Source organism: Ambystoma mexicanum, chromosome 1q (assembly GCF_040938575.1).
Source record: "Ambystoma mexicanum isolate Mex_15411 chromosome 1q, UKY_AmexF1_1, whole genome shotgun sequence".
NCBI classification, from domain to species: Eukaryota; Metazoa; Chordata; class Amphibia; order Caudata; family Ambystomatidae; genus Ambystoma; species Ambystoma mexicanum.
The window spans coordinates 854,359,506-854,372,023 of NC_090922.1; the positions used below are offsets into that span (position 1 = coordinate 854,359,506).

Here is a 12,518-nt window from a genome sequence, read left to right on the forward strand (position 1 = left end):
TGGGTGTGTTATGCTGTGGTGTTTGTGAGTCCAATCATTATATACTTACTGTTTGAGTTTTTGTGGTTGTAGGCGGTCCCAGGAGTCTCTCAGATAGATATTAGTCCAGGTTACAAGAGACTTACCCAGAGTCTTCATCTCACTATCTTCCACAGAGATAAAATATCCCAAACATATCAGTCTTTGTCCTGCCCTGGGGTAGTCCAGCACCAAAATGCTAGGAAATTCTCCTCTGAAGAAGAGTACCAATAGCAATTTCAGGACACTGCTTGTTTTTTGCATATTTAAGTAACTTTGGGTCTCACCCTAAGTTACTAGGGGAATCCAGACGTGGACCCCTTGGTCACTATTCTTAGAGAGGCAAAGCTCCAACCTACTAACGGGGTGCAACCAGACCGAAACACATGTCTGGGGTTGCTGTTGGTACTCTTCTTCAGAGTACAATTGCCTAGCTTTTTGGTGTTGGACTGTCCCTGGGCAGGGCAACGACTGAACTGATTGGGATATTTCTCCTCTGTGAAAGATAGTGAGCTAAAGAATCTGGGTAAGGCTCTCACAACGAGGACTAATGTCTGGCAGAGAGACTCCCAGGATCCCCCTTGTTTTTTGCACATTTAAGCAACTTTGGGTCTCACCTTAAGTTACTAGGGGGATTCCAGACGTGGACCCCTTGCTCACTACTCTTAGAGATGGACAGCTCCACCCTACTGATGAGGTCCAATCAGACCGAAACACATGTCTGGGGTTGCTGTTGGTAGTCTTATTGAGAGGAGAATTGCATAGCATTTTGGTGCTGGACTGCCCCTGGGCAGGACAAAGACTGATATGATTGGGGCATTTCTCCTGGGTGAAAGGTAGTGAGCTATAGAATCTGGGTAAGGCTCTTGCACCCAGCTCTAATGTCTGGCAGAGAGAGTCCCAGGAACCCCCTTGTTTTTTGCATATTTAAGTAACTTTGGGTCTGACCCTAAATTACTAGGGGAATCCAGACTTGGACCCCTTGCTTACTATTCTTAGAGGGGCACAGCTCCACGCTACTAATGAGGTCCCACCAGACTGAAACACGTGTCCGGGGTTGCTGTTGGTACTCTTGTTTAGAGGAGAATTGCCTAGCATTTTGGTGCTGGACTGCCCCTGGGCAGGACAAAGACTGATATGATTGGGATATTTCTCCTCTGTGAAATATAGTAAGCTAAAGATTCTGGGTAGGGCTCTCACAACTAGGACTAAAGTTTGACAGAGAGACTCCCAAGATCCCATTGTTTTTTGCATATTTAAGTAACTTTGGGTCTCACACTAAGTTACTAGGGGAATCCAGACGTGGACCCCTTGCTTACTATTCTTAGAGAGGCACAGCTCCACGCTATTAATGAGGTCCAACCAGACCGAAAACACGTGTCTGGGGTTGCTGTTGGTACTCTAGTTGAGAGGAGAATTTCGTAGTATTTCGGTATTGGACTGCCCCTGGGCAGGACAAAGACTGATATGATTGGAATATTTCTCCTGTGTGAAAGGTAGTGAGGTAAGGAATCTGGGTAAGGCTCTTGCACCCAGGTCTAATGTCTGGCAGAGAGACTTGCAGGACCCCCCCTTGTTTTTTGCATATTTAAGTAACTTTGTGTCTCACCCTAAGTTACTAGGGGAATCCAGACGTGGACCCCTTGCTTACTATTCTTAGAGAGGCACAGCTCCATGCTACTAATGAGGTCCAACCAGACCGAAACACTTGTCTGGGGTTGCTGTTGGTACTCTTGTTTAGAGGAGAATTGCCTAGCATTTCGGTGCTGGACTGCTCCTGGGCAGGACAAAGACTGATATGATTGGGATATTTCTCCTTTGTGAAAGATAATGAGCTAAAGAATCTGGGTAAAGCTCTCGTACCCAGGACTGGGTAGTTGGAGCAGACATTTTTTTTTTAATCACTGTGATAAAAGAAAAAAACACATGTTAGTGTAGGTAGTTTATAATGAGTATTGTATTGCATAGTAGACATTTCTGTATTTTGTAGACCCTAATAGTTAGCACTTTAGAAGTACTATCGTTCAAACCAGTGCACTGTCTAATTTTGCTGAATAAATCATTGGGTGTGTGAGAAGAAAACCCATGCTGGATTAAAAAAAACTTTATACGTTGTGGTACAATACATTTCTTTCATTGAGTTCAGTAGGAGGAATTGAATATGTGTATGTTTTTTTATTTGGAAGTGGTGGTAGTAATGTTGAATTAGATAGCAGTTGGTGTATTTTATTTGTTTATTTCTTTTCCCATTTTAGTGGTATTCATCTATCTGTTGGCTTGTTGCAGATTTTTGGGGCAGTTAGATACCTGTTGACATATTGTAACTGTTCATTTCTTGTTTCATTTTAATGGTATTCATTTATTTGTTTGCATGTTGCAGAATCTTGGGGCAGTTAGGTACCTGTTTGCGTTTTCTAACTTGTCATAGTTTTGAAGTTCAAGTTTTGTTTAAGTTCATAGACAGATTAGTTAGTACATTTTGGTTTTAAGAATATTAAGTAAGTGTTTAGAAGATTTGCTGGTAATCTCTGTTTTACAGTAATGTTAGTATCATTACATTTGACCCATCCACAATTCTTTTTTATATATATGCAGTGTAGTGACCTGCATTGGTTGTGGCTTCTGCGTGATAGGTTATACCTATTGTTGTAAGGTTTCCTTTGCAAGTGATACTTTCCCATGTGTGAATCCACTTAGCTTGCCATTGTTTTTGGTACCATCTGCATTATAACGTAAAAGCATTACTATTGCATATTTACTCTGTATCTGTATTTGTATGGTGGCAAGACCCCCACACCGTTTACCTCGCTAGTGACCCAAAGTGGGATAGTACAAACACATGCGTGCAAATTATAGGCCTCTGATGTATAACTGCTGTCATGGGGTCAGGGGAGGGCAGCGTGGCCGGAGGAGGTAGTAGTACGCTTGGTTGGAAATTGTCATACGAGCACACTTTTTCAAGGCTGTAGACTTGCTCCTTGCAAAGAATGTTTATGTGATTTGCCGTCTGAAGAGTAGGTGGGATGAGCTGACAGGTGGTGTGGCCTGGCTGTGGGAGTTGCTGGGAGAGTGCGAAGTTCTCCAGAGGAACAAAGTAAATGCGTAGAAGTGGCTCCCGCTTTGGTGAATGGTAGCAAACAATTGATATCTTTTTACAAAATATTTCTCATGCCAGTGTGGTCTGAAGGGCTATTGGTTCCCATTTTGAGTGAAGGTCAGCTTTGTTGAATTTTCACTTCTGAGCTGTGGAAACCCATGCATCGTACACAGTATAAGGTTCAATTGTTTTTTGACCTTGAAACAAAGGCAGGATTGCAAAAGGAATGCAAGAAGGGAGGGATATAACAGTGTCAATATGATAAGGTTCACCATTCCAAAACTGGACAAAGGAACATGTCATTTCATTTTATGAACATTGGTTGACCTGAACGAGTGTCTGCGTTACGCCGAGAGAATGGAAATGCCAAATATTATGTACGTTTTACTTTCAGCGATTTTATAGACCAACGAGTCAATTTCTCATTCGCTGACCATTATTGCTGGCTTATATTGTACTCAGTTGTTGTTTGTGTCATATTGCAACGACACGCAAATACAACTTGTGTGTGTACTTGCCTTTGTCTCAGGCACATGGGCAGTCCAGGATCGAGATACGTGTACTCCAGTAGTGGGTTCCCCCAGGTTCCACAAATGCTTAATTCAACGCTAATATTTAATTAAAATTCCGTCTATGTGTTCTTCGAATTGTGGCGTCAGCTTTCACATCCCATTTCGAGCTGAAAAGACTGCATAGACTAACCTTTGAAGTAAATTGAAGAGTACTTTTCACGTTGTTTTCTGTGTGTTTCCATTGTTTCACGTCTGTGTTCATTATTACATTTAACATGGGGCCGAATTAATGGGTAAAATGATAAACTGTACTAAAGATCGGCTACTGAGACACATTTCTGTTGTTGTTTTTAAACAGTTACATCCTGCCTTTCTGCGTGTTTTTCAACTAGCAGGTGCAAATACACGTGAATGTCTGGATAGCAATTACTCTTTTTTGGGACGATCGCCATGGGCCGATATGCCCATACGCGGTACCTGTGATAAGGAGCAACCTGACATCATGTACGGTGGCCTAGCGCCAAGCTGATGCCAAAGCCTTGCGATTCACAATGCGTCCAATGCGCTTTTTATACCCAAAAGTAACACCCCATGACTCACGATAAACATTTGTGGATCGAGAACGAAGAAAAAAAATTACCCATCTGCTTGAATATGGCAATCGCCGGATGTTGTCAGAGCGTTTATTGTGAAATAAAAGTACTTTAAAAAGTGTTCAGTTTTGCTATTTCCTTTAAAAGTATGGTTTTATATTCTAAATTGGGACACGCTGTGTTGTGAGATGATGTGTGTTGATATTCCGGGTTCTAAGTCAACTAACGTTATCACATTAGGCTACGCTGTCCGGTAACATCCTGGAGATAGGCGGAAAATACCACTAGGTTTGGTGATGTCAGCCTCAGGGAATATTATATTAATTTGTGCCGCCAGGGCAGTCCACCTTGGGCGATGCGGCAACGGATAAGATTATCACAAGATGGCCGCGCCCTGCTGCCTGATTTCGCATGTGTAAAAAAGAGGAAAACTACAGTAAGGTGCATAGGAAATGTTTGTACTATCGATCAATGCATGCTTAGAAACACATGCCCGAACCCTCAGGACAATAATATTTCTGAGCGCACTATTCCTTTAATAGATCCATTTTTTGCTGCATTCGCTGCAGATGATTTTCTAAGATCTCCGTTTCTGTATTATTTTTAATTTTTGATTGGTGTGTTTAAAAAAAATATTTGGTAAGTACACATAAAGTAATGTGTAATAATTGGTTTATATAGAGAAGTGTAGTGGCTACCATTAGTATCACTGTTTTCAATCATTTCATCACGAGGAACATTTTGTTCCACACATTCCAAAGTACTAGACATTTCTGTGTCTTACATATATAGTTTCCACTTCTTATTTATTATAGAATGTAATGTACTTATGTGCTGCTTTTTGAACATGTTTAGTGTTGTCTTTTTGGATGATATAATAATGTAAGATAGCGCCTGAGTTTTTGGATTGTGTTGTTGGTGTCCTTGTCCGTCCGCGAACAGGCACATGGTCCGCGGATATCAGACCCACTAGCGCAGGTAGGGGGTTCAGTATGTTCTATCTTATATGTATATAAACTAAGGGCATCCTAGTAAACATTTATCAAATTTACATTATCTATATTCAGTGAAAAAACATTGTTACAGGGACGTTATGGTTCCAAGTAAAACCGAAAAAACACTGAAATTCGCCAGTTATGGTAAGCTAAGCAACCATAACATGTGCAACCACCGTGCATTGCTAAGACTAACAACCAGGACATCAAAGATGACATCACAAATGTTGGGGAGATTGTTAAATTAATGGTGTCATCGCTGCTATATAAGGGAGACTACACTGAGAGAGACAGACAGGGGCAGACAGCCAGGCCATCAAGAAGGCTACTGAAACTTCCATCTAACCGCTGTAAAGAGACACCAGTGGAGATTGCTGAGAGTGCATCTGGGTGAAGCTGTCTATTTCTAGGAATGCCTCAAAGCTGACTGGGTTCTATGGAGAGTCGGAGGCCATCTTTGAAAGTGGAGTGAGCATACCCCTGCCCTATCTTTCCAGAGTGTCCTGAGATGCAGCTGGCTTTCCTGAACCTTAAACAGAGGCTTGCTATGTAAGAACTGAGCCCTGGGAAACCAAAAGGTGTGGGGGGGGGGGGGCTCTGCTTGCCTTGAATCCTTTCCCTTTATAGTGGGTGGGGGGGCACATCTGTGTAGATCCTTAACCTATTTAACCAAAAATATTAACTACGTGTGAATTTTGTTAAAATTAACAAAGCACACTTCTCAGTGTGCGCTGAGAACTATAGACTACAATTCATTTGGGTAATCCTTTGTGTCCTGCTGACCCCGACTTCGGACTGAAATCCAAAATTTCCTGAAGCATTCCAATTTTTCTGTCTGACTTCCTAACACAGACCAAAGCAAGGAGGGAGGGGGGGAGAGTCTGAAACACACACCACTAAATCATCCTGTGTTTATTTTAAACCAAAAGTGTTGGCGAAATCATAATTACCTATCTTGAAATTTTACTGCCAGCCTTTTAAGCCTGCAGGAAAATCTAAATCCCACATTACATGATAAGTGCCTTCGTTATTGATCAGTGTAATTATTTTGTGAAGTGAAATGTGCAGAAAGTGAAGAATTGTGATTGTGTTCTTTTTAACTCAAAAAAGGTAGCAGGTTATCATGCCATGTTCTTTCTGGAGAGGAGCGCCTGCTACCTTTTTGGGAATTCTTTTTAACGCACTTTTCTGATTTATTTATGCTGAGAAAAGCTGTTTGTGTTGTGTCACAGATGAAGTGGTGTTTGACATTTCCGTGCTAATCTCTAGTACATTTAATGATATATTTCCTGTACACCGGCCTGGTTCTTGGCTCATTATTAGCTCAGGGGAGAGGGATCCAAGGGGCATACTATGCGTCTGAGATAGGGCTAAAAAAGAATCTGTTAAACAGTTTGTTGCATAACCACGTGAGTGGGAAGGGAAGGACCTCCCTGTGTCGAGGGTGGTTTCTCAATAAACCGTTACACACAGTAACTCTGGATAGAAAGCTTAATAGAAAGAACCGTGCAATCGTAAAGTGTCGTGAATGCAATTGCCACGTTAACTGTAAATCCTGTCACGTTCACTGACTGTCCTCAAAAAGTGTCAACCACAGTGTCTGACTGTGTGGTATTTTTTTGTACAGATGAACGAACAGCAATAGACACATCCAGGGAGCCAGCAGATGGTGCTGTACTGAGTAAAAGACTAAGCGCACCTGATAGAACCGAAGGAGAGAAAAGACTAGATTCAGCGTGGAAGCATCCTTCCGGGATACAGGCATTTCATCCTGGTATTCGCACGCAGACACAGCGGGTTTTGATATCGCGCTCTCCTGGAAGAGCGGCTCGTCTCGTCCGCGATGGTGGATTTGGAAAATGAGGTTCCTCCGTTGCCCCCTCGGTACAGGTTCCGGGACCTGCTCCTCGGGGACCAAGGATGGCAGAATGATGACAGGTGAGTGCCCAGGCGGGATGCTGCGAGCGTTGCGGCGGCTCTACTGCCATACTCCTCCCTCACAACCTGCCTTCTTACATGACAGAGCACCCTCCATGATGCCCAACTTGCAAAAGTCGCGCAAAACTTTTTTGGGGGAAAATGTAATCGCAGAACTACTGCATGGGCTTGCCAGCAAGATAGCTCAGTAAGTTAGGCGATTCCTGCTAAATGTGTGGGAGAAATAAAAATAAGTAGTTATTCTCATCGGGCAATGCATCTAGCCTGACAAAATTAAGACATTTTTGTGTGGAAGGGCTGTTGTACACATTACACATCTGGTGCAAGTGTAATCACATGTGGACAATTCAGTGCTGTGAGACATTCGTTCCGACATCATATCCCTGTGAGAATGTGTGTTGCTCAGGGCGCACTAGCACGATAGCAGGAGGGGGGGCTCTCTCGTGGAATGATCGCACGATGCTTGGCTCCGCGCTGCTGAGCAGCGGTGACTTGGAACCCTTGCCTCGTGTTTAATCGTTGCTCAATCTGTTCGCCTTCCCTGCCCACGTGTGCGCGGCGCGTGTTATGCGTTATTCGCGAATCTTTGATTAGTTTGCCTCCCGCTGATGCCCTGGCGTGCCGGACAGACGGAACTGTCAAGGGGCAGTTTTGTGGACACCCCAAACAGCCCAGCCCGCCACATTCATTTGGCCGGTTGGTTATTCCCATAAATGCCATCGAGCTTCATTTTACCTTGATGTAAAAGGAAAATGTCAACATGGTCCAAACCCACGGCAGTGCCCTTGTAAAGATGAAATGCGGAGTCTGCACTGGTTACAAAACAACTTTGCAGTAGGCCCTCATCCGAATACACGTCTTTACACGACTACATACGAGGTCGCGCGCGCCTCTATTAGATGCATTATACCGCTTTTCCCCATTATTACCACATTCCTATTATTAAGTAATCCATTGCCGAGATCTATCAATGAGTGCAGCCTGTGATACGAATTGTGAAACTGCTCTAGGTAAAGCTCGATTGATATATACGGCTGTCGGCATTTCCAACATAGGTCGGTGAGCGTTTTCCTTGTAGACTTCACTGTTGAGCACAAGCAGTTGTTATGCGGCAGCATGCTCAGGTCAACACACCTGTTAGTGATACTGGTTGGTGCAATACAGTGGCATGGCTTTCAACCTCCCACCCACGGGAGAGCTCGCTCTACTGTCTGAAGTACTGTTATAGTCTCGGGAGGATAGCTCAGGGGCAACGCGTTGGCGACACAGGCTGGAACCCCGGGACGGCGCTTAGCAACCTCGGTGTTAAGCGCGTTATAAATAAACAATCACATTGTACAAATCAGTAGTAATCGCAGTCACGACTTGCCGTGAAACTGGCAGTGCTACTTTGTCTCGCTCAGAGAGTGGCCCTGTATTTTTCAAGTTTTACTTCACTAGTTTACCAACAGTTTTCCTGATACGACCTATTTTAAAGGCACCTATATATGGTTTGTTACCCCCATCGGACAGTAAGTTCCTCAGAGCCGGGGTACACCTGCACCAGTCCTGGTTATGTCTCTGTAGTGACACGTTCACATTTCTGCCAGAGCTCGTATATATACCATTAAACTTAGAGGGACCCCGTCCTAACAGATTGCTCTGGTATTCAGAAGAGTGCATCATGGGAAACGCTCTTTTATAATGAGTGGAAGTATTTAAGATGGTGAGCGAGTTTTCGAAAGTTGATTTTAAGATCGTCTTTTGTTTTCATACTGCTTGGTAAATTGATTTTTGGTGCTGTATTACATTTTTGCTACCACTGTTAGTATGTATACTTTTTCGTACATCTATAGCTGTTTTTTTGTTGTTTTATTAGAACTTGCCTTTCCTTTTCTATGACTGCCTTTGTAAATATAGTTAAAGAAAATAATACTGGGACTCCCAATCCAACGCAATCAGCTGTTTTGTTGTTTCATTCGGCCTTTCCATTCTCACAAAAGCAATATGTTCCCAGGCAGCATCTTGACATGGTTCGCCACAGCTTCCAAGGCTTTTGCTACATGTGCGTCTGTGATAAAGTTTCCATTCAGTGCCCGTTTTCCATGTGTGCGAAAATACTTAGCTGCGGCACATAATGATAGAGTACTGTGTTGCCTTACTGCATTCTGCTAGAGAATATGTATGCATGTGTGCATTTGAACGTGAAGCTAAGACAGGCAATGCAATGCTACTTTATTGTACTCGAATGTCTGCCTTATGTTACGGAGCAACATGTGCACTTGCCAAGACTTTATTATACGTTAATATTGCTTTCACCTGCTGTTCGAACTCTGGAACCAGCGCCTTGATGCCTCCGGGTTTGGAGCGCTCTATAAATGCAAAAATAAATAAAATACATAAATAAATAGAATGGTGCACTACATATGGCAAAGGGGCCAGATGAAGCTCATTAGCGCCTGATTGATGGCCCGCCCTCTAAGTTACCGGAGTACCACAGTGAATTCGATTTGTTTTACCTCAAAACTTTGGGAAGCAAAAAAGGACGATGTGCATTAAGGCAGGTTAACCTAGCCTTATTCTTGGTTCCATGTAATAGTGTCCCGGAAAAAATGTTGGCTGGCAAAAAAGTGGTAAAAAAAATAGCCGTTTTTTCCAGGGACATTATTATATTCAACATGCCGGGGACACCCCCGCAACCCCTAACATCTTTTTCTTTCTTTTCTTTCAAGGGGAGCGGGGGACACCCCCACAATCCATGCTCCCATTGACCCCATATATGGTCACCCTTTATAATGTTGCCAAACCTTTTCCCAGTGACATTATGTATGGCGACCATATGTATGGGGACAATAATACTTGACACCACATCCTTGTGTGTTTATTATCCTATATGTGTAGGAGCGAAACCACAAAATAATTAGATATACAACCTCTACTTAAAAGTAGGCAGTACTTAAATTCTACTGCATGCAATGGAGCATTCCTATTATGCAGATGACTGTGCCTTTCTTTTTTCTTATTTAGCAGCAAGAAGTAAGCCACAAAATATAACCCTGAGTCTTTCCCTTCAAACCCCAGGAACCCAGGGAGCATCTCATGTCCATCTAATTCAATCATGGGGTGTATGGGTCCATGGTGGCCACATGTCATATCCTTGCATTTCCCACATCCTTTCCTAAAATATTGATAGCAGCTCTTTATTTCCACTTTGCCATGTTTTAGAAACTAGAGTAGAGGGGTGCTAAAATGGCTAGTGTAAATCACAATTTAACACCCTAACCATTGGTTTGAAGATGGAGGCATATCAAAATGCTTTCTTGATGTACGTTTGAGGTCACTGTTATTGCAGTCTGATCTCAAATGTTTACCTCCCTTAAAGTGGCAGGGATCCTGGAATCACAGAGCACTCGTTTCCCATGGCCATGCCTGTCTTTTGGCTTGGAATTCTGGGACTTGTAGGTTTCCTAAATTTCCAACGGGATAAGAAAAGAACACAGGTCACAGGATCCAAACGGACAAAAACGGGACTGGATGGCCTTCTCATGCATGGCCACTTGAACAATGGGAGTTCTCAGAGAAGAAGTTGGCAATTAACTGGCACTTCAAACACTGCCAATAAGCCACAACTGTTGGCATGGAAAGTGTAGCTAGAAGAGAGAGAACCTGCGGGGGTGGGGAGGATACAGACATCCTGCTGGTATTGTTGGGATATTTATCAACCCATTGACGACTCCTGGCTATGCTAGTCCCCATGACCATTCACAACCACTACCTGCCCCAGCCCATCTAAGACACCCTTTTCACAGGATCTCTTTGAGGAAGCCCTGTGCTTTTAACAGGAAACCTACACTACTTCTAATGATATGATATGATAGGTTATTTTTAACATGCTTAATACCCAGATGTTTCTAAGCGCGGACCCGGAGATCGAACCTGTGTTGCTCCGTGTCGTCTTGCTTCCAAGGCGAGCACGTTGCCCCTGAGCTATCCTCCCGAGACTTTTAAGGAGTCTTCTGTAAGGTAATGATTATTTACAACGTTACACAAACTCTTGGTGTAATGAACTAAGTGTGCCTTCAGGCACGTGATTTATTTATAATAAATATGTCCTTGTACTGAATTCCTGTTAAGAACAAGCATTGGCAAAGCCACTGGTTTGACTCTTGTATAGACATTAGATAACCATTTGCCAGGCAATACTATACCATTTGCCAGATGTTGCCATCTTATGTCCAGATATTAGCAGTATAGTAGTGCCTGGAACATGTCTCCCTCATTCCTACATAACATCCAAAACTGTTGGCTTTGCTAATGCTTTTTTAATTAGGAGGCATTATATTGTTAAATGCTTACTTATTGTTTGTTTTTGTTTTGTTATATGGTTATTAAGTGACCTTTAAAAAAACTTAAATACATCAGAATTACTTGTATAACAGGCCAGTTAAAAGAAAACAACATTACAATAAACAACGAAAACAATGCTAAAAAACAAGCAATGTGCAAATGTCCTTACAATTAAAAGAAATAGGTTAATATGCTAATAGCACCATTAGAATACAATGACTAAAAACATAAGCAATATAATCAGATCTAACAATTCATTAGAGATAAAGTGACGAGAGCACATTATGCCTGTGCAGAAGAGTCTAACAATAAAGAGTCCAGCAAGTTAGTCACTGCAATCAAAATGGAAGTAGTTCTACCCGAGAGACAGAGCTGCCAAACAGACTCATAATCACTCAGGGCAAATACATTAACATATCGATTGAAATAGATCAGTCTTTTAGCTGTGAGTGCAGGGCAATATCTAATTAAATGCCTCAGTGTTTCAATTTCATTCCCTGGCAGACACAATCTACACATACTTAACTCAGCAAGTAGCTGTCCATAACGAATTGAAAACTCCCTGGTTGGCAATAAGTTCCAAGGAAAACGCAAAAAATGTCCTCTGATTCTTATATGGGGGTCTATTGTTAAATATACTGTATATTGTTAAGGGTTCTACGTGATTTCATCGCCGCACTTTTCATCGCAGGGTTTTTTGCCACAATTTCTTTTTTGAAAACAACATTTTTTTTTATTTTTTTTGGGGGGTAACCCCCCCAGGACCCCCTTTCTTTTTTTTCCTTTTTTTACATCCCGAACACCCGAACCCATTTTTTCAAAAATTTACCCCCCCCAAAAAATGTGGTGTTTTTTTTTACGAAAAGAAAATCGCGGCAAAAAACCCTGCGATGAAAAGTGCGGCGATGAAATGACGGTATACCATTGTTAAGTAGTCTCCCCTTAAGTGATTCAAAGACTTGTATGCATGCATCTCCTCTATCGTTAAAAGCCCAGTCATGGCGAAGTAATTGTGATTTAACCTTTCCTGGATGTTTGG

The 12,518-nt window shown here is 42.4% G+C and overlaps 1 protein-coding gene across 1 annotated transcript in view; it reads left to right on the forward strand.

Annotated features, from left to right (window-relative positions):
* The first annotated feature begins 6,763 nt into the window (after positions 1-6,763).
* The window catches only part of KCNT2 (potassium sodium-activated channel subfamily T member 2), a 2,640,974-nt gene continuing 2,635,219 nt past the window's right edge, over positions 6,764-12,518 (forward strand). Inside the window, exon 1 of the mRNA XM_069641505.1 lies at positions 6,764-7,153. Within this exon, the coding sequence (XP_069497606.1) occupies positions 7,059-7,153 (95 nt within the window). The 5' untranslated portion in view covers positions 6,764-7,058. The remainder of the gene's footprint in view (positions 7,154-12,518) is intronic.